The 23,583-nt window shown below is 35.6% G+C and overlaps 1 protein-coding gene across 2 annotated transcripts in view; it reads left to right on the forward strand.

The window, feature by feature from the left end:
* Positions 1-3,418: 3,418 nt before the first annotated feature.
* LOC100887937 (tyrosine-protein kinase TXK) overlaps positions 3,419-23,583 on the forward strand; it is a 44,850-nt gene continuing 24,685 nt past the window's right edge. The window contains exons 1-4 of one of the 2 annotated variants that reach the window (XM_030980261.1): positions 3,419-3,574; positions 8,630-9,154; positions 21,792-21,890; positions 23,094-23,187. In XM_030980261.1, coding sequence (XP_030836121.1) covers positions 9,002-9,154; positions 21,792-21,890; positions 23,094-23,187 — 346 coding nt within the window. In that variant the 5' untranslated portion in view covers positions 3,419-3,574; positions 8,630-9,001. Of the gene's footprint in view, positions 3,575-8,629; positions 9,155-19,011; positions 19,996-21,791; positions 21,891-23,093; positions 23,188-23,583 lie in introns of those variants that run through there. The other variant, XM_030980260.1, reaches the window with a different exon arrangement.

Below are 23,583 nucleotides of genomic sequence, written 5' to 3' on the forward strand. Positions count from 1 at the left end.
GACTATAATCCACTAAAGAGTGTGGTAAAACACCTTTTACCACATCGTACATAAATGTTGATACAAGAAGTTCATGAAGTTGAAAAATATTTAAAACGTTAGACTTTGGAAAAGAGCTTTGGAATCTGTTCTAATTGGACTGAATGTAATTGCTCTCATTGCCATTTTTTTTACTTAAATATATACAATTTAGATTACTTTTGTAAGTGCTCCCCCATACTTCTACTCCATAAGAGAGGTGAGGCTGTATAAAAGCCTTATATAATAACACAAGTATATTCTTGGGAACAAAATGTCTCAGTTTAAACAGAATACCTACTTTCTTTCTTATGCATTTGTTTATTGTCTGAATAATATTCAGACAATTCTTTCCATGAAAGGTGATAATCAATTTCAATTCCTACAAATGATGCAACGGATACCTCTTTAATATCTGATCTTGATATTCTAACAGATCCTTTTTTTGTCTATTGATCTACCTATGGATTTCATAATCATATAGTTTGTTTTCTGTATGTTAATTGTGACTTCATTTGCATTACACCATTCCTGCATGTTCATTAAATTTTCACTTACAATTTCTAAATCAATTTCTTTTTGTCTAAGATTAAGAGTATGAAAAAGATTTGAGTCATCAGCAAATAATCTGAAATTGAAAAGGTTTGTGGAGTTATGTAAGTCATTTGTATATATATATATATATATATATATATATATATATATATATAGTAAAAATAATGTTAGTCCAAGAACGGAGCCTTGAGGGACACCACATGTTATATTCGATTTCAAAGACATTTTGTCTTTATATTGTCTTATGTTTTTTTTGTGTATACATTGATGTTTGTAGAAAATAAAAAGAAGAAGATGATGCTTGTACACATAGGCGCCGGAAGTGGGGGGGGGGCAGGGGGGCAGGGGGGCAGTTCCCCCAGTCAAAAAAGTGGGGGGGGGGGGCAAAACGCATTTTTGCCCCCCCCCCCCCCCCCCCCCCCCCAAAAAAAAAAAAAAAAAAAAAAAAAAAAAACAGTAAAGGAGTAAACATGGTTTGTATTTTTAATCCAAAAGAACGTAACAATAATAAAAACCGAATTAAATCACATATACAATTCCAATCAAAGAAAAAGGAAAGTTCACAGGAATTAAATTTCATAAACATCGCGCTTTCCACCTATACGGTACTTTAAATGGAGGTCTCTATAATAGCGATACGCGCATTGCGTGGACATCGTGTGCGAGAATGGGAAAGCGTGTCCGTTTTTTGGTTATAGGGATGAGAAGACATGAGCCCCTGAACGCTGGCGTACTGATGGGGGGGGGGGGGGTAATGCATTTCTTATTCGAAACAAGTGATTTACAAATGTTGATGTTGTGACATGATTTTCCGAAAGAGGCGGAGCAAGAAGAGGAAAATAATGATGAATTTGTAGAATTTCTATAACGTACGAAAACACAAGTATATATAAAATGAAAAAGTATGAACCGGCAGAAGAATACAAATTTCAATCATATAACATGTCATTTACTTCTCTTATCTGACTGTCAAGTATTAGGTATTCCTTTAATTTCCTCTTAAAATGAGCACATTTTTCTATTTCCTTTACACCATTGGGAAGGGAATTCCAATGTTTTATGGCATTGTAATAAAACGAATTTCCAATACTACCTACTCTTTCTGGTAAGTTAAAGTTGAATCGGCTATTTCTTGTATTATAAACATAGAGTAGTACGCTGTCATCTGCGTACAATAATAGTTTGAAGTCTTTTATACAAATACACATATCATTTATATAACTTGAAAATAGAATTGGGCCTAAAATGCTTCCCCGAGGAACACCGCATGTTATAGGCATTAGTTTGGAACGAATATCATGAATGGCCACTACTTGGTGCCGATTAGATAAGTAGGATCTGAACCAATCTAAACTTGCCTTATCAAAACCCATGAGTTGTAACTTCTTCAATAAGACGCAATGATTAACTGTATCAAAAACTTTTTGCAGATCAAGGAGCACCATACCAACAAAGCGCCCTTGGGAAGTTTCTCTCCTCAAATAATCAGTCAAATGAATTAGACATGTTTCAGTCGAATAATCATGTCGAAAACCAGATTGAAATTCATAAATTATATTATTTTCTTTGAAGTATCTTTCAATTTGAACACAGACCGATTTTTCTAGAATCTTTTATGCTACGCTTAAAACACTAATAGGTCTATAGTTGCTAACATCAGTTTTATCTTTCTTTTTATAAAGTGGAGTCACTTTTGCTATTTTCATATCCTCTGGAAAAGTACGCGTCAAGATATTAGATAGGTTCATTAAGTAACTTAGAGGCTTAAATAAAACCTTAGCACCATCTTTTAGAAATTTAGCTGGAATCATGTCTAACCCAGTACTTTTTGATACATTCAACTTACGTAACTCTTTGAAAACAAATTGTTCACTGATTGGTAATAACTCGAAGCTGTTTTCACGTACACCTTTTCTTTCGTAAAACTCACGAATACAATCATTGTCTGCGCTGAGAAAGTCTTTGGAAGGGGGGAGCTTGTCTACTAATTTGGCAGCCACATTTGTGAAATGAGAATTGAATTCATCAGCGATGGCCATCTTATCATGACATAATTCCCCATCAATTTTAATGACAGATTCTTGTTCTTTTCGCTTCTCATTTTTTTTAATCCTAAGCTTTTTAGATTCTGCCAATTTTTTTAAAATCTTGTTTATTTTCTTCTATCTTGTTTTGTAAGTAATCGAGTTTAGCCTTTTTCACCTCTCTTTGGACCATATTTCTTAATACTCTGTATCTTTTATAGAGTGTCTCATCTTTTGCTCTTTTCCTCAATTTTTTGTATACTATATTTCTCTCTTGAATTAGGGAAAGAATATCTTTAGTCACCCAAGTTTCTGATTTTTGTTTTATTCTTATCCGTTTCAGTGGCGCTATCATATTCAAATTTGAGATAAAAACATGTTGAAATATTGACCATGCCTCATTTACATCTGTACAGTCAGTTATTCGTGACCAATCAACAACAGATAGTTGAAGATTGAAAGACTCTTTTGTATATTTTTTCATGGATCTGATATCATTAGTCTTGTGATAGCCAGTCTAATATTTTTCCGTGTACAGAAAGTAAAAGAATTGTCGCTAATACCTAGTTCAATGACACATAGTTCGTGACATATGTTGTTTTTATTCTCATATCTGATTGAGCCTATGCATGTTTAATGTGTATAAATATTGTGTGTATTTTTTGTATATGCATGCATTGGTGTTTGTAGAAAATAAAAAGATTAGATCGAAGAAGATGATGCTCGTACATTATGCACCTTGTCTATCGCATAGGTCTAACGCCATCTACGATGTAGATCCGGTATGGTATACCGTACGTGCGCCGTATGCTGCACACACAGCTAGCTCAGTGCTAGTGCTAGTGCTAGTGGTGTCTAAATTATTGTGTGCCAACGTATACAAAACCTGCGCTACGTGAACTCAAACGCGGAAATGAATGGACATTGATAACAAGTATAAGGTTATTTTCCTCGAAACGTCAATGAAATTATTTAAGGTACGTACGTTTTGATAGGTAATATAATTTTTATTTTCTGAATTCTAAGTTACATCTCTAGTAGTCCGTCATAAAGTAATATTTGCTTGTGTATATGTAGTGTTCGAATGAGGTTACTCCGTTTTTAGTGAACGGGAATCGGGCTTCTTCCCCCGGAGAGCGTCGGCATGTATTTGGCTGAAACATCGTTAGACTGGAGAGATTCTCCACAGTTACAGGCTACACGCATGCTAGAAATCTATACCACATTGTCCACCTGTGATCTGTGACGGAGTGCACATTGCAATGGCTAATGTGATGAATATCATTGTTTAGTCTGAAAAAGCTTTTTAGTACAGTTAAATATATACTTAGACTAGTCTATGTAGACCTAATGAAAGTTAAATGCTAAGATTGTTTAGTGTTTAAACAATTTTGTTCTGTGTTGAAAAAAACAAGAATGTCGAACCAGGGAGGTGTCATTTTCGAACAATCATCATCATCGTCATCATCATGGACATGGATGTCACGTAGAACTTTACCCATTGAGTGCTGTAAAGTGATTTAGCAAGTTCCCATTGGCCAATCCTATTCGAGCGGTCTCAAACTTTAGTGCAAGAGGGCTCACTCCAAAAAGTAAAAATCTTTGAGTGACCGGCTTTACCATAGGGTAGAGTGCCCAGTATTCGGTCACTTAAGGGGAAATCACTAATATTTTGAATTCTTACCTCTTTTGTTTGGCAATCTACCCATCAAAAGAAAAGAAATTTATTCCTCTAACAGGATTTTATAGTCACTTAAAATATAGAATAATGATGAGCAAAATACTTCTGAAAGAAGACGGAGCATTTTTCTGCCCGGAATATTGGTCGCGCCGATTAGAATTCGGTCACGCAATTTGTGCGTGGTATCTCCGTTGCAAAGGAGCGTAGCGTATTTGCGCACTATTTTCACACAATTTTCACACATAAAGCACTGAATGTCAATGCGTTGACCGAATACTGGCCGAGCCATACCGCATGGCAAGGGTATCGTATAAATACCTCTTGCACATCGGCAAGTGCGTCATTTGCAAATTCGCTGTGATGGAGCGAACACGGAAGTGATTCTCTTCACACACATACTAAATTCTTTGTGACAGCACATGTAGTTGTTTCGCAATAGACTTCTACATATGGCCATGTTAGCGCATGTGCTAAGAGAACGCGGAAGTGCGGAAAGTTGTGCGACACTGACCAATTTCGAGCTAAGTTGGAGATCTTTCCGGGGCCCTAAATCTAATTTAATTTTGAGAGTTAAGAAAAATTGTTCAGCTGCCTGATTTGTGCAAGTTTCGTGGCTCATAAATTATTTTTTTAATTGTTACAGCTGTTGAAACGGCTGTCTGACCGAATACTGGGAATTGACCGAATACTGGGCGCACTACCCTACTCTTTTTCATTTTCAGACTGTAGTGTTATGAAAACCCAAAATTTGGTTTCCACTTCCAATCAAATTGAATTGAATTAAATTGAATCATAAATATCTTGATAATCAGACAGGCAAACGGCTTGTGAAAGTCATGGGGTTCCTGGCTGACCTGAAGATTTATAATTATTGCAGCATAAGCTAAATCCAGTATTTTGTTTCAGAATCTGAGACAAAGTTACTGGATCCCTTTAAGATTAAGAAGAACCTTGTTTTCTTTGGATTGATGGTAAAGTCTCCAAGGTAGGAAGTATTTGCCGGTGTAAAGGCCGCAGTATTTTCGGAAGAGAAAATATCAAAAAGTCGGGGTGCGGCCTTTACGCCGAAATAGTAAAAATCGCAAGTCAAAACAGCACGTCCATTATTTGTAGGCAACTTCATACAAAAAAATATATTGACAAAATTGACTTGAAAACACATCGGACAAGATCTAGTCTGAACCACGTCAGCAGCAAATTTGAAGAAGTTATCTTTTTAATCGTTGTGCAACCAAAGAAATAAGAAGAAAACTGACCTGAAACTCGTACTAAAAATAGTACTTGTAAAATGTCCTTAGACAGCGCACGGCCCGGTAACCAAAATCATACCTCGCTCACACACTCTGTGGTGGGGTGCTACGGGGCTGGGAGTTGCCAACAAATCCAACGCACCTTCGGAGATTCACAGCGCGCAATCGTCGGTGTTCTTAACTTTTCAGTAAGATAATTCTGAATTATAATTGAGACTATCTAATTAATTAAAGCGACAAACTAACCTCGGTAGATCTCTAATAACAATACAAAAGCTTGTTTATTTTCTCCGTAAGACCAGATAACATTATATGGCCACAGCTTGGTTATGGCAGGATTATATTAGTGCGTGTGCCGACTCACTGCATGCAAGCTAAAGATGGCCATTCAGGTTTCTGTATGCACGCGAAGCGCCCTCTAGTGTCCAATGAATGTGCTAATCTGCCTAAAAATTGATGAAGATTTGCTAAATTACGATCATTTTTTAGGTAAACTTCCTGTAAATTTATAAAATGATTGATAATTTTGGTATTAGTTTGTAGGAAAAATAGAGTTCTACGAGAAAATTATGATTATTTTCTTTGGTCCGTTTTTTTTTTCTCTACGAAATGTCAAAGTTGGGGGTGCGGCCTATGAAGCGGTGTGGCCTTATCGCCGGCAAATACGGTACTTTATAATAGGCCTGTTTTGAAAGCCTCTTTTTGGTGGGCGTCTACACTGTGATTTTTTTGGACGATTAATTGACAAGTCGGTAATATAGGTGCTACAGATTTCCGCCCACCACTCTTGATGAAAAACACTGCTTCCGCCCAGCACTAATTTCGCATGAAACCTGCTTTAAACGTAACTATTTGTGAAGAAAAGAAGTACTTACATTTATATTTCCGTCTTTAATCTTGTTTTATTTGCAATTGTAAAAGATTCCTGTTTTCAATTCGACAATAAATGATTATTTTTACCGATTTGCCGAGTGTTGTTTGTCTAAATATGTTACGATTTACGAAAACTTTCACAATGAATTTACCGTACGTACTGATGTATACCAGTACGTATTATACGAATACATGGGTAAATTCAATATTGCCACCCAGGCTTATTCGATTACTGTTCTTATAAATGTTTAGATCGTAATTTTCCAGAAGAAATAAATTAAAATATTATAATATTTTTTTTTCTTCATTATTTATATTGTAAAATTTGTCCGATATTATCGCATTTAAAGTATTCATTTTTTGATTGATTGGGTTTGAGCTGAACTTGTTTTGATCATCGCCTAGTACGCACGTGTATCCGTGTTTATAGCTCGTGATCGCGATGTTGCAGAGGTCAGAATCCGGGATTTAAAGATCAAGGGCATGTGTATCATCAAGCGCAGGCTCAGTACTCATGAAACTCATCAGCCCGCTAGTTGTTTGCTTCTAAGTTAAGGTTAGGTAGGAATTCGATTTATTTAAACTTCCTTGACAATGTCTTAGAAAGTAGAATTATTGTGACAGATTTATATTTCACATCCATTTAGACTCTTTTTAGGCAATGTTCTTTGGTTCCCAATGAGTAATCGAGTAATCTGTTTTCAAGTTCATTATTCGACTACTGGCTTTACCGGGCGGGCGAATAAACGTTTAATGGTACTCAAAACGGGCCTACTTTATAAGCAAAGATATTATTAGGAATGATAGGGACACACAAACATTTCCATTCTTGGTGTCCAGTGACTCCAGTGTAAACAAAAACACTTCTAAAAAGCAAAAGCTCTTTCAGGATTAGGTTTGGTGAAAGTGTGATTTTCTCATAGTGATATTTAAAGACCATATCCGAACTGAAAAATGAAATGGATGAACTATATCAACGGGAAGCTTATAAGCCATAGATTACAATAATATAAATTGTATGCCATTTAAGTGTCTGTAAGAGTACGGCTAGCTCTGAAAAACCATAATCCAAAAAAAAAAAACACTTGCTATTGATTTGATGACATCATCTTATGTGGAGAATGCATATTCTCAATGACTTTGCATTAATTAAGCACAGCTCATCGCCTAAGCTACATGTACAGTGTATAATATATAGGTGAACCAGTGGGGTCCACTGTTATGTCGTCACTGTAACTTCAGCAAATTTGACCCCTATTGACCCGTAATTTGGAGGGGTGCGGAAAATGAGGTTTTAATTTGCATTTGTGCAATAATGGAAGGGTAAATACTTTTTTCCCTTTATATTTATATTCTACATTCATTCATTTTTTCATTTATATTAAGTTAAATTTTCATTGGATAAGGTCTTAAAGTTTTATTGTTATATTACCAGAGCTCTTTTTCAGAGTTATTTTAGAGCATTCCAGAGCTTAATTGCTCATCGCGCAGACACCACATTTTGTTTTCAATGGGAGTGTGTTAATTCACGCTGCTGTACATGTTCACTGTAGTGTAACACAAACAAAAGATTTTTCTTTCAAGGGCTACATGTACATGTACTTTTTAAGTTGAATTTCATACTTTACATGTGTAGATCACCATGACGCACCAACAAAGATGTTTTTTAATGAAATTCTCTGATTCATCAACAGGGTCTCGGAGGGGGTCTCCAACTTCTCCATTCAATTTTTTGTTGGTTGTCTGGATTCTGTTGTTGTTGATGTTGTTATTCCTCTTCTCCTGCTCATTCTTTTTCTCTTCTTTTTCTCTTTTTCTCATCCTCCCGCTCATCCTCTGCTTCTGGCCACATTAATGCTTGTGTATCCTTCTACTTTTAAAGTTGTGCATTTATGTACAGAAGTGTAAGATCTAGTCTATGTGCGGTTTCCAAACAACTGCAACATGTATTCAGTAGAAGGCCTGCTTTTTGACCATTGATTTTACACAGGTCTCCATTTATCGGCCTTAGATCTTTTACCAGACTCGTATTAAAAAACAGAAAACAAATGACAGCATTTCCAAATATTGGTACTCTCTCATTTCAAAAACTAACTTGTTGTTTGGTTCACATGTAGTTTGTAGTTTGTAAGAGCACTATAGACATGACTTTATTTTATTGTATTGTATATAATTTGTTTGTTTGCTTGTTTGTCTGGATTTAATATTGTTTTTTTCTTTTGTTACAGGCTCACTTAACGATGACCAGCATGGGATCGCAAGTAATACTTCAGTGATCTTGCTGCCTACATGTTATACAACAGAGATCAAGCGTGAAGAAGTTTTCAAAGAACAGTTTACAATCATGGTCAAATACTGTGAAGATTGGATCAAGAATCATCACGGATCCAAGTTGGCTGCTGGAAGTATGCCTTTTGTACCAGCTAGAAATAATATCATCAAGAACCAGTGACATGGAAGTTATATTATTGGTGAAAGGAATATGTAGCATGGCAAACACATGGCTAATGAATGACAACTAAAAATAAAACAGACAAGGAAGGTTGGACAGTTTCATAACATTTAGAATTTATACTTGGTTTGAACAAGATACATTCAGTATGTCGAACGGTTCAGGGAACGGTGGAGAGATTCGTCTTGCGTTCATGCACAAACGGTCACAAAACAAAAGAGCGGTAACAAAGACGAACTTTAAGTCGAGGTGGTTTGCACTGACAAACAATATGCTGATATATTACGATGGTAGCGATCAGGTAAGTAGAGGAGACTGACTGCCTAACTGATGTCATCATTTCATTATACTTTGCCATGATAACATTTTACAATACTACATGTACAATGTACCTATTGGCATATATCGAGGGGTTAGTGACACAAAGACGTAACTCCATTTTGGCCATTTTGAGAAAAAGTGGTTCACATAATGTTTCACTGAGCACTTGGGCCTTAAGGAGTTAAGTCTATGTGATCACTAGCCATTGACTTCAAGAATGAAGTGTTGGGTGGAGTTTAATAAGTCTTTGTGTTTCCTGGAAAGCCCACATTTTCTGAACATTTTGATATCAAATACTCATTTTGGCAAAATATGGAGTGACGTCTTTGTGTCACTGAACCCTCGATATGTGTAGTCATCTTGAATGTAATGGGTCTATTTGTTTGATTTAACTAAAAGCAAAACGGTTATCGCAGGTAAGACATGCCCATTCTCCCGTCTGCTCTCAGCGGGGGCAGCATGCAATGAAGAGATGGCCTCAAAGAAATCAACCCGGAAGATCTATGAACTGGGGGGTGTTTCACAAAGATCCTAAGTTGGACTTAACATTTATGGAAAGCCATTAGCATCTATGAAAATATTTTGTAAAAGTTATTTTAAGGGGCATAGAATGTTGATTGAAATCATTCATATTTTCTATTATCAAGGAGATTTCATGTTCTTGATGTGGAATTTATAAATTAAGTCTAAAATACTTTAATTTTTGCTTTTGAATATATTTTCTTTTAAGGCTACAAATGGCTCTCCATAATTTGTAATTCCAACTAGAGTTAAGTTCAACTTAGGATCTTTGTGAAACACCCCCAGGTGTACATGTACATTGTGTACATATTATATGAATGCTATCTAAATGGGACAATGAGAACCCATTTGAAATAGGAGTGCAAAAGTCATTTAAAATGAGGACAATTTTCCTGGTATTTGAGTTCTATGACTTTACAGAAAATCTGTATAAAAATCTTTGTTCATTTGAGATATGCAGTGGTGCAGAGAATATTCCAAGTTCTTCCTGAAAGCTTTGTGACAGAAGTTACTGAATAGAAGTTATTTACAGGCCCATTAAAACCCTTAATCCTGACAAAATATGATTCATAATAAAAATGAAGGCTTGATGTTCATAAATCACCCATTTTCCTATTGTATACAGTGTATCTGTTTTTTAGCAAGGAAATTATGAAGTTTTTTAGAACATCAAAGTTCTGTCATTCAATCTGTAAAAAGAAACTCGTACTAATAATTACATGTAGGCACAAAACCATTTTATATGTCTCCTAAAAACATTCTATACTGAATCCTAATTTCCTAATATTACATGTAGTCTGAGCCTTCATACTGTGACTTTTAAAGCACTGTGTTTGTTATTGTCAGGGTACAGTAGATACAAGAGTTACAGTACATTATAGGTTTCTATATAGACAGAGGCACCTGTTAACTACCGTAGACATATTAGACAATAACATAAATGTACATTGTACATTTTAGCACATCATCGTTTTCTCAATCTTCGGTCTCACAATTGAAGGTCAGAAATGTATTTACTCAGTTCTGTTGAAGATCATAGGTAAAAATGTAGAAATAAATAATTTGCTTCATTATGACTGTCTTCTCAGCTCGAGTTGGCCAAATAGCCCACTATTTCTGATTCTGGAAAGCCTGATCACGAAATAGCGAGCTATTTGGCAGGTGTTTGCTCAGGAAATCTTACCAAGATATCTTGGGCTAGTTTGCTAGTTTGTTAGTTTGTTGGTCTGTTTTCACTAGCCTGAAGACTCGCATATTCGCGAACACTGAGCAAATTTCTTGAACTCTAGTTTTGAGCTGATGAAGACAAGAATTGTAAATTCTAGTTATTATCCCGAATCAGAAATAGCGGGCTATTTGGCCAACTCGAGCTGATGAAGACAGGCTGGCACAGTTACTCATAGGAAGAGGAAATGTATATTTCTCTGAATCAAGAAGAATATTATGATAGTGAAAAAGTCATGTTATGCATAGTACATGTACATACATAAACCTGTACTTTGTCACAGGGAAATGGCGCTCAAAAAAAGCTCAATACTGGGGTTATCAATTATGAAATGTAAAAAATCTCTGTGACAAATAATTTGGGTGTTGTAGAGGTGGGCATTGTTAAGACCTTTTTTTTTCTTCTGACCAGGTCCCGTCTCATAAGGAGTTGATATTAATCGCAACTCATTAGCAACTGATATCAATAACAACTATGTGCGTAATTTTTTATTTTAATTCAAATACCAATGGCTTTTAATGTTTTTTTCCAGTAGTGTACATAAATGGTAGTTTATTAGGGAAAAACGGATGATTTAGTGTACATGGGCCTAGTGTTACTATTAGACGTCCTACATTCATGAATGTACATGTACCAAGCCTAAGCCCTTTTCTCCGACTTAGAATGGATGACCTAACAGAGAGAGAGGAACATACATACATACCATATGTACATTTTTTAAACACACAATGTAAGCTTTAGTTCTGGTTATGGTGAAAAAAACATTGAAACAGTTTCTATTAAAAAATTTCAAATTTACACCAATATTAAAGCCAGTTCATAGTTGCAGTCTGAGCATGAGCACATAAAGGTCATTGCAGACCAAATTGTGAAGTACACGAAGACAAAATACTGGATACGTGCTCATGAAAGTTATGGTAATCATTATGCGTTATGCACAAGTAGTGCACTCCATGTAGTCACAGGTGGAAGTATTCTTTCAAAAGGGGAAACAAAGACTATTGTACTATTGCACCTCTATCGCTGTAGGAGTGATTTTTTTTGTTAATATACAAAGTGGGAGTGTTTTGTGTTTTGAAGATCTGTGGATATTCGGGGACATTTGGGACATTCTAATCGTGAACTGGTCTATTGATAAGCAGTGCAAATAAATGACTCTTGCTAAAGGAATTTGAAAGAAATTGTGTAATTGTGGAGAAATAATGCATTACCTCCCTTGTTTAAATACTGGTCTTCCATCTCAAAACGTATTTGTGAATCGTGTCTAGACTTCATGTCATACTTTTATTTTGAAGAGGACTACTCTCCTGTTTCAATAAATCAATGCATACACTCATTTTTATTATCATCATACTCCACAAATAAACAGCCACATATTAGTAGCTTTCTGTGGAATAAAGAAATTACATGTTCTGTACATGTACAAAAAAGACCTGATGATACATACATGTACATGTAGTCCAGATTCCCCCTCCCTTACACATGCTTTAATAGTTATTCATGGTCTAGATCTGAAAAGCCGATCTGATTGTTTATTTTGTTCAATTGGCAACATTTAATCAGGACATGTGATCATGTTTGTTTGATTGGCATTAATGGCAATTCATGATGGTTAAATACTTAAAAGTCACTTGTTATATTTGCTGTACAACAGATCATCACTTGACAGGGATGACAGTGATCATCAGAATACTTCATGTTAGATCAGTTATCAGTATTAGAACATCGAAATTGGCACTGATCGTTAAAACTGAATTATGAATGTGTGATCATTAATTGATTGTTAAATTGGTATCCATCAGCCTCGAGAGACTTGTAGTTCAATGTACAAAACACTGTAGATTGTACATTAATTGTTTGATTAAAACCTGAAAATGATAGTATTTGAACCACACATCTCTTTGACTGCTGTGGCTAAACTCAGTCGTAGTACAGGTTGTACATGTACTACTACTAGTGTTTATTATTTTGAGTTGTTCATAAGAAAGTGTAGATCATCAAGCCTGACATTAATGGCTGCAGTGTCCCCCTTCCATAATCACATGTACACAACAACCTAAACATATATATATCTTGTCATTAAAGGTAATACAAAGTTTTGGTATGGGGCCATGAATTTGGTTCAAATTAACATATTAGAAGCATACATTCGATGCTACAATATTCAGTGATCGTTGTCACGGTTGAAATCAAGTTTAAAGTTATGAAATTAGAAATAATAAACTGTTTATGTTGTATAGCTCCCTCTAAAGGTCAAGATATTAATTAAGCTATAAAAGAATGTTTCTTGACTAAAATCGACCTATGAGCTATTCCCGTTTGGAAATTATATATCATGACTACATATTCTGAGATTGTCATGGTCGGAGCTACCATTGTACGGCCGTAGGCGCTATTTGAAATTTTTCAAAATTTACTGGGAGCACCGGTAAATGTTTATATTCAATTTTTCTCGAAAGCAGAAATGTTTTAGGGGCTAATTTTTCTAGTACTAATACATCCACAGGGGCATCCAAATATATCAAAATTGTAAAGAATCACTATCCATCCAATTTTCAAAATTTCCCAAAACTTTGTATTACCTTTAATGCATGTACTGTAGTTGCTACTGTTTCCTGGCAAGAACTACATGTAAATGCCTTCACAGGGTGTAGTATGATCTCTTTTAAATACTTGTCAGGGTTTTAAGATTTTGGTTGTGCCAAAGCAAACTGTTAAACAAACTGTCAACGTTCTCTTTGGTTTCAATGTTTCCTGGCTAGTCTTGCTGCCCATAGCATTTCATGTGACTCACTTGATTTTAAAAATGTTTGAGGAGTCAGAACTGGGTAATTCTGTTCACTACTACAGTTTTAACACATGCTGTTATACATATACTATGTTCATTTAGGCTTATGAACATAGAATGTACTACATGTACTGTACGTGTACATCTACATCCTGTATTCCCTTTATTTTAGGAATGATATATTTGTACAGTTCATGTTTGCAAGGTTACAGACATGTGGGAATTTCCCTCTCTGTAGTCAATGATGAAATGATGAAATGATGAACGAAGTTTACTTGTTTATCAACTCTTCAATTATAATACTCATGTATCTATCAGGCCTTTAAAAAAAAAGATGTTGTATTGCCCTTTAGGTGCCAAAACATGGGTTGGTTGGTCAGAAATCTTCTTCTTTATCTTTGGGCTGATATTACTTCATTTTGAATGCTTTAATACTGGTACATTCTTTTCTAAAAAATGGTTTTAAATTTTTTTTTTTTTAAAGCCGACTGTAGATTCCAAGATTTTTGTGTCAGTCGCAAAGGGCATTACAACATTTTTTTTTGTAGGCCCCATGCTGTGACACTGACACTGTGATACATCCACCAAATTCATTCTACCCTAGCCTCCTACTGTACTCCCTAAGCTCTCTGATACTGTTTTCACACTGGCAATATTTTGCTTAACCCCGTACTATAGGTGGGGTTAAGGGGGGGGGGGGTCTTAGCCCCACCTATAGTACGGGGTTAAGCCTATTCCACTTTCTGTTCAGACTGGCTTTAACCAAAGTGGGCTAACCCGCAATTGCGGTGCCAAGCAAATGAATGAGAACAGAAACGAAAAATAGTCTGGTACTACGCAATGGAGCGTATCGCAGCTGGCCAGATGCGAAGTATGTCCAATCATAACATTCACGATATCCGGGGTTAACGAATTGCAGTGAGAACAGCGTGAATTTTCTTATTCCGGAATAGGCGCTAGTATGGGACTAAAAACAGTGTGTGTGAAAAGCCAAAAAAAAATAGTCCGGGCTGAGGATAGTACGGGGCTAAGCAAAGTACGGGGTTAAGCAAAACAATTGTGAAAAGAGTATGACTCTCTTCCTTCACCTATCACTCCAGTCTCACTGCCAGACCCTTCCAATGGTATACCACTTTATCTCTAGAGCCAACAAAGGAAATACAAGAAGAAGAAGAAGAACTAAAGGCGTTTTGAAAAGATAAATTCAAATATTGTTATGATGATTATAATGTATTATTCAATGCACCCACTATGCTATATATGTACAGCACTCTTTCTGCTCCAATGGGGAGCATTCCAGGCTCTTTCCATTTTGCAGGTGTGCACATGCTAATCCAACCACATTGACATTTGCATCCTACTGGTAACCCATATACCCACCCACCCCCCCCCCCCCCTCCCCTCACCTCGGTATCTAAGAGCAGTAATGTAGAAAAAATACAAAGCATAAAAACATTGACTTCCATGAAATTCCCATGCTGAGCTGAGGCTTGAACCCCTAACCTCTGCATCAAATCACTCAACCACAGGAATGTCCACATGAATGTATGACACCTCTACCCAAACAAAGAAGGACTGAAACAAATTAATAAAGTGATAAGATTCCCCTTTGACAGGATTACCCATACTTGCATGTTTTACATTCCTTTCCTTTCATTCTAATCCAATATTTTGAAAGTTAATCAGAATATCACGTGGAAATTCCTGAGGTTCTGATTCACCTTGTATTGCATTTGACAACTATAAACAAAACACCTCCATGAATTAAAGGTGTATGATTTTATTTTTCCAAGATTTTATTTTTCCAACAATGAATATTTTGCTAGTACTTCCTGTAGAACTTGTTTGTGTTTGCTCCACGATGCATGTATGAGCTACATTGTAATATCCAGTGGTTTTTCTGCTTGATTTATTTCCCTCTTCGCAATTGAATTTTGTGTCATTATAGAAAGGTAATTTACCAGTTCAGTCTGCTTGTTCTTGATTTTTTTTTTTTTTTTTTTTTTTGGGGGGGGGGGGGTCATACTCTGAAAAAATTATGACCTTTTTTATGGAAGATATATACAAGTTTTTAATTGGAGAGATTTTCGGATCAAAAGGCACAAGGAGGCCATGATGAAAGAGCTCAATAAAATTGATTTAATGTTGGCTTGTGCAGAACTCTTTTGTAAACAGTCAATGTCTAGTGACTACGTGTTGGTAAGTTCTATAAATGTACATGTACAAATGTAGATCAATCAATGCTTTTGAAATGTTGATGATTTGATAGACTGTACATGTATATTTCTCTTTACATTTGTACATGTAGTTCATTTATGGTAGTTCAAACTTCAAACACAGTATATGCATCAATAAGAGTAAATCTTGGAGGAAATAAAATAAATTCAATAATTAACAAAAGAAAGAGTGGGGGTGGGGAGAAAATTAATGCCAAAAACCAACATTTACTGAGAAGAATCCTCAAAATTTGTTAAGGCCCAATTAAAAGAGCTCTCTTTGTTCAATACTTTGAAATAGGCTATTTTAAAAGGCCTATAGACTCTCATTCCGTGTTTTAATAACCATTATTATCTTTTAAATAAATATATGAATGTCTGTCCCAAACTATGATAAGGATGATTGAATTCTCCATCCGTCAATATGTCTGTTTGGAGCCAGAAGGGCATTGAGTGGTTTATACTTTATCACAGTTAATGTCCTTCTAGCTCTGAACAGAGGAATAAGGTACTTTTTATGTTGCAATCTATCAGGGAAAATAATACACGGGGGCTCGGGCCGAATTAGCCCCCGAAATGCCCAAAAGAGCCCCCGAAAGTAAAAAAAGACCCCCAAAAATTTGCAAAAAGAGTGCAATGCAAAACAATTAAAGAGTGTTATTTTCTGGCAAGCAGGCTTGAAAAGTAGCCCCGAAATGTTTTTATTAATTTTTCCCTGCAATCTATTGTGATAATCATAGTTGTTGTTTTGGCCTGATATGAACTGAAACTCTGGTCAGCTGTAGAACGCACGGGTTTTATCATGAAAACTGACCTCATAATAATTCTGTTTGCTGTTTTGAAGGACAAAAATCAGAACAGATTTGTAAAGATTAATACCACACCCAATATGCAGCCACAATACTGATTATTGCCTGTGGCAGACAAGCCATATAAGCAGGATTATATTCTGTATATCTCCTAAAAGTTAGTTTTTAAGAAGTTAAAAACCCAATGTATATAACATTGAATACTGAAGAACGTTCCTAGAATGTTTACACCATCAAAGTTGTGGATACAAAATTTTGACACCCCCCCCCCCCCCCCCCCCCGCCTTCTTTTTTCCCCCCTGAAAGCTCAGTTCTTGAAACAAGCTCTTAAAAACTAATATTCACAGAATTACCACACTCAAAAATAAAACTTTCTTTAGTTCTAGAGTTTCTGTACAAAATGCTCCAGTCGAAGAATGATTAAATATTCCTTTGAATAACCACGTAACACATGTATTTTTGGGGAAGCTTCATATATAAAGTAGATCCTCTCATTTCGCAATATATCTGTGACGTTCAATGTGATAGTGATATTTGTACGCCCTTATTGAAATCTAGGCTTGCGACAAACTTAATAAGCTTGCATACACTAATTTAAGATTACAGACTTATGATGGAAATTGTTTGACTTCAAGAAATCTGAAGTAAATACACATATGCATATGATCACAGCTAGTGCTGTTTATCTCATATAATATGCATGTACAGTATATCTACTGAAAGGTCATATAAAGTAAGTGTTTACATCCCAAATATACATGAATATTATACAATGTATTCCTTTCTTGATGGATGATCAGTCCGGATATGAATATTTGCGAGGAAGGTGAGGTCTTTTTGGATTTTTTATTTTTGCTGATTCATTTTTGGTTGTTGGACTTAAAGGGATCCGATAACTTTGCCTTAGATTCTGAAACAAGATCCTGGATTTAGCTCATGCTGCAATGATAATTATAAAACTTTAGTCCAGTCAGGAACCCCATGACTTTTACAAGCCGATCGCCTGTCTGATTATCAAGATATTTATGATTGGATATCGAAACCAAATTCTGCATTTTCCTAACAGTTTTCATAACACTACAGTCTATTGGGGAAAATGAGTACCGGTATGGTAAAACCAGTCCCTCAAAGATTTTTACTTTTTTGAGGCGCTTCTTGATCATATTGAAGCACAATTTTGGGGGGCTTCAATTTTACACCATATCACAGACACTGATTACATGTAGGGCTGTGCGTCTCAGATTTATCATTGTTAAACGATCACTTTAAAGATCATAGTCACACATGTGCGTACACTTTGTAGATCCATAAAGCATTATATTGACTGGTCCAAAATCAATCACAAGTTATTGGATAATGAGATAAGTCATTAGGCTGTATTGAACTTTGAAGAGATGGGCAAGTGTTCAGTTTATTTGTTTATTTATTCAGTCTTCTTCAAAACACAGGTTAGCTACTTTTAATGCCACAAGGTCTGCTTTACAAGGGCCCCTTTATCAAGTGGATATTACAATGGATAAAGTTAAAATTCAACATAAAAACAAACAGATAAATACCTAAAATTCATGGCAATTAAAGCATAAATGTACATCAGAGGTATGACAAATTCAGATAAATACCTTGAAATGTAAAATGAAATGAATTTGTTTTAGTTATTGCAATACTATATAGACTTTGCGATTAATTAGATGACTTGTGGAGGATTAGGATCAAATGCAACTCTGATGAAGACACAGCCCAGATTGCACCTTTTTCAGGAGGGGGGGGGGGGGGGGGGGTTGTCACCAAATAATTTATTCACATTATACAGTGTACAAGAATATAACCTAACATTGCACTATATATATATGGTCTCATTGGAGTCAGCAGGGTGTTAATTCTTACTACAGAGATAATGCTCGTCTGGCTACAATTCACAATTTTGGTGATTTTATTATCCGGAAGTTGTTATCTTAAATTTGAAGTTATTTTGGTTCATTTCTCTTCTGAGTTTCCTGTAGATGCATTAGGTTTACTTTGCAGACAAGAGAGAGAGAGAGAGAGAGAGAGAGAGAAGTATGAAAAACTATTCATCAGAAATTGTTTTCAAATAGATCAAATACAGAGATGATTGATTGGGATGATTTGTACACTCCTGGAGCGTAAAGGAATTGTTCACATATCGTCCAATCAAAGTTCAATTTAATATTGTCATATTGGTACCCAGCCAAGCATGAAGCGCCTTTGAAATCAGCCCCCTTTCCAGTGAATTCACTCGCAATAATAAATATCTTTCTTTTGTTCGAAGTCTTCGAACCCTTGAATTCAAGCATTCTAATATAGAAAATATCTCTGAATTCTAGTGCTGGGCGTTTCCTCATAACAGGGCAGTGGGTTTGTATGGCATATCTGACGTAGTTATGGAATGGTTGAAGGCGAATATCATCCGACCACAAAATGTGGGCATTCCTAACATGAATATCATCAAAGTAGAGCATTCTTTGTAAAGTGATCAACATGAGCACTAGTGGATACTCAACAGGCTCCTTCTCTACAGGATCCTTCTCATTGGATTCTGATCATGGATTCAGACTATCTCCTCGCAGGAGTAAGAATCCCAGTGGAAAGAAGAGAGAGAAACTCAAAGTGCTGTTTGACTCTGGGACGGAAAGCTCTGAAGAGGGAAGTCTGGGACTAAAGTACGGTGGTGAGAGGTTTCAGTTACCTGATCCTGTTCCCTCTGATCCTGTTACCTCTGATCCTGTCACCTCTGTTCCTGAAAGCTCTACTCCCGATAGTTCGATTCCCGAGGGTTTTGATCCATCCATAGAGGGACCCAATGAGATCTATGATATAGCTGATCATGGATCTGTCAAACGGAATTTCAATGACTTGTATGGTGGTATCAGACGTTCTTCATATGACTCTATCATTTCTGATTCGGGGAATCAACAAGAGCCGCGTCGGGGATCGTACCCTCGTATCTTCATCTCACATAGAGACATACCAGAACCAGACTACGATGATCTGCCACGAGACATACCAGAACAAGACTATGATGATCTACCACGGAATTACATACCAGAACGAGATTATGATGATCTGTCACAGGACATTCGTGTAACCCAGAGTCATTTACATCATGCTACCATCAGTTCAGTGGTGTCCAAACCGATTGACACAATTGTAGCTAAAAAATCTGAGGCTAGATCATTGCCTATCCAAGCCTTCTTGAATGGACACTTATTCCTGGATGTATCTAGACTACCCCATGTCAGAAATGTAAGTCGATCATGTAGACATCTCTCTCTCTTCTAAAGGCTGCTGGTAGTGGTATACAGTACCTTGGTCTTGGAGTAGTCTCACATCACTGTAAACACTAAAAGACTTTATATTGATGTATAGTATTACTGTACATGATGTTGATAGTGTATAATGGTTTAGAATAAAACAATTTGTTTATGATCTGTTCTACCCACTTTACATTAAAAGTGTTTAATAAGTGTTTTGAATGGAGTACATGTAAAATGTATATGGTTCACTTTTATTAAGCCCCAGCCCTGAAACATTTTTCCAATTGGTTCAATTTCATATTTTTACAAGACACATGTAATTCCAATTCTCTAATGCTGCAAACATTTCAATCTTAAAGAATGAGTGGAGTTGTGTGAGTTAAAATAAAAATTATGTAGACCATGGGCCATGAATTTATGTATTTTTTTCTTTCTTTGATTACATGACGGCCTTTGTACATTTATTCCCTGTCTAAGTGTCTAGATCCAGTGCATTTGATTTCAGGGAAGCAGTGAAAAAATTCTTCTTCTTTTTTTCGGGGGCTACTTTTCAAGCTTACCTGCATAAAAATAACACTCTATAATTTGTTTTGCATTGAACTCTATGCAAATTTACGGGGGCTCTTTTCTTATTTCGGGGACAAATTCACCCTGAGCCCCTGTGTATTTTTTCACTGCAGGGAAGTATTGTTTTAATATCTGTTTATATGTAGGATTCAAGAGACTCTCCACACTAGGAGAAAAAAGAAAAAAAACATAGAATGCGAAATACTGGAATGTAAATATTAATTTGATGAGCTGTGTGTACATTGTAGAGGTGTTCCCAACCTGGTGACATACTGGTACTTTCAAATGTTGTATCGGTGATGTACAAGTACCTTAAGTGAACCGGTAACATTGCCTCAGATTCTGAAACAAAAACCTGGATTATAAGCTCATGCCGCAATCATAATTATAAACCTTTAGGTTAGTCAGGAATCCCATGACTTTTACAAGCCGATGGTGATAATATGGTCTTATTATCAAGATATTTATGATTGGAAACCGAAATGTCATTTTTTGTTTTATTAACGGTTTTTATAAAACTACAGTCTATTGGGGAAAATGAGTATGGTGAAAATGGTCACTCAAAGATTTTTTACTTTTTTGAGGCACTTCATGATCATTTTGAAGTGCAATTTTTCAGGGCTTCAATATTACACCATATCACAGACACTGATGACACACACGTAGGGCCATCCATCTCAGATTTAACGTTGTTAAACGATGCCTTTAAAAAATTGTGGTCACGGTTCATATTGGCGAAACTTACTGAAGATGTAGTTCTGAGTTTATTGTCACCATGGCCAAACCAGAGGAAGCATAGTTTTAGGAATCATCTGTTTGAAAGATTTAGAACCAAATATCATTAAAGGGCAACTTCATTCCCAGAATATTCTGTTTTTAATACAAGCAGAAAAGTCAATGAAACAAATAATAAAATTTGAGGAAAATCTGAAAACTTGATAAGAATTAATGAAATTTTTAATGATGTGAGTTTACATGGCACCATTCAAGCAGGTTACTTTCATTCATGATGTGCAGTTTGCAAATTTTGAGGTTGAACACATATACATGTACATGTACATATAATACTTGAATAATAATGTGCTTTTCATGTAAAAGCTGGTCGCATTATTCAAGCTAGCCACAATATAAAAATATTCAAGTAAGAAATGGTTGCATATGTATTGTACACTTGTCTATTATAATCTTTGTAACTTATTCCTTTATGTTCTTTTTCAGAAACGTGGAAAAGAGAAGAATCGTATCGATCTGAATCAGATTAAAGTCGTAGAACCTGTTGCTGATGGTGCTTTCGAAAATAGACAAAATGGCATTCAGGTATGTAGCTTTCTATTTGACATTCAAAACATTTTAAGTTAATATTGTCACAGAGGAGGAGTTGTTGTGAACAACAATTCTAGATTAATCAACAGCTCTATAAAATAGACATGTACAATAAACAAACTTATACTCTATTCCCCTGTCTTATTGTAAAATTGTAATCATTAAATCAACATTATTTCCAGCTTTATTCATAAACTTTACCTTTTTGTGCCAAATTTGATTGCAGAATGTATAACACATACATGCCCGTTACATATGTTGGCTGAAAAGTATTAGTATGAAGTAATTTTCAATCAATCAGTTTGACTACGACTTGATACAAGTTGAGATTCTAGACCTCAGATTGGTCAATACTGCAAGCAAAGCCACACATCACAAATTTATACATACTACTTGCATAGGGCAATGTTTATTGTCATGCCTGGTTAGTGTTCAAATCTTTTTGTGCTTTAAGACACAACAAACTTGTACTCCTTTCCCTTGTCTTATTTGAGCATTTTGCATCTATTCAGCCAGAGTTTGAACTTTCACTCTCAGGCTCTTAGCATGCAAAAGAAAGAGACAACAAAAAAAATCATTTTGAAAGTAGCGTTTGCTGTGATTTAAAGAATGTTGTGTTACTCTTATTCATTATTCTTAAAGGGATTATTTAAGTATCTTTGTCTCAGATTCTGAAACAAAATCTTGGATTTAGCTCATGCTGCAGTGATAATTATAAACCTATAGGTGTTGCTACGGCAGGCAGCCAGTGAAAACAAATTTGTTTGATAGAATTATGGAAATGCAAGCATTACTTTAAACAAACAGAACTTTGTTATTCTTTGGTCATTTTTCCTGATTGAGGTGTCAAATGAAAGGGCAAAAAATGGACTTTCTGGAAATATGAATTTCTCTTTGAAATTCAGATACCGTCCGCCAAATTGCTTTTTGGTACCCTTTCTTCAGATTGTTTTTAATCACTCATGCGAGAAATACCCATCAAATAATAGACGGCGATCTAAGCTTTACAAATATGTGTCATTTATTAATTATAATCGCGATTAAGTTACGATAAAACATCAATAATTCTTGGTTTCATTTTTTCTGGGACGCACTGTATATCAAATAGTGTGCATCCTTTTTCACAATATTTTGTTTATAATATATAGGACACATTTTTTGTATTTGTAACAACATTTGTGTGTATTATTTTAACAGGTGACATACAGTGAGCAGCATACCGACGTCACTCTCTACTTCTTCCCATCGTCTAAAGAAGAACAATATAATTGGCTGTGTGATCTAAGATCATGTAAGTCTTTTTCTCTCCTACCGATATGTCCCTTACATGTTTAATTGCTGTAGAATGCCTGCATTTTTTTTAATAGAAATATGACAGTCTTTATATTGTTCATTTGTTTAGTTTCATATTGATTTTATCATATTTTGTGGGGGGGGGGGTGGTACTAACTGTCCAAATAGAAACCTGACTTATTACACTCCAACAAAAGACATAAAAAGCAATATTTAAAGTAGGCAGGTAGTTTTTATACACAGGTTTCCTTTAGTTCATGTTCCAGTGCTATGATATAAATTGTTTCAGTGGTCACTAAAAAATCTCTGTGGAAACAAGTGGTCTTTCTGTACAGGTGATAACTATGTAGCAAGTTTATATTTAATCAAGCTGTTGTCCTAATGTAACTTCTTT

Source organism: Strongylocentrotus purpuratus, unplaced genomic scaffold (genome assembly GCF_000002235.5).
Source record: "Strongylocentrotus purpuratus isolate Spur 01 unplaced genomic scaffold, Spur_5.0 spur5_scaffold_11, whole genome shotgun sequence".
Taxonomy (NCBI): Eukaryota; Metazoa; Echinodermata; class Echinoidea; order Camarodonta; family Strongylocentrotidae; genus Strongylocentrotus; species Strongylocentrotus purpuratus.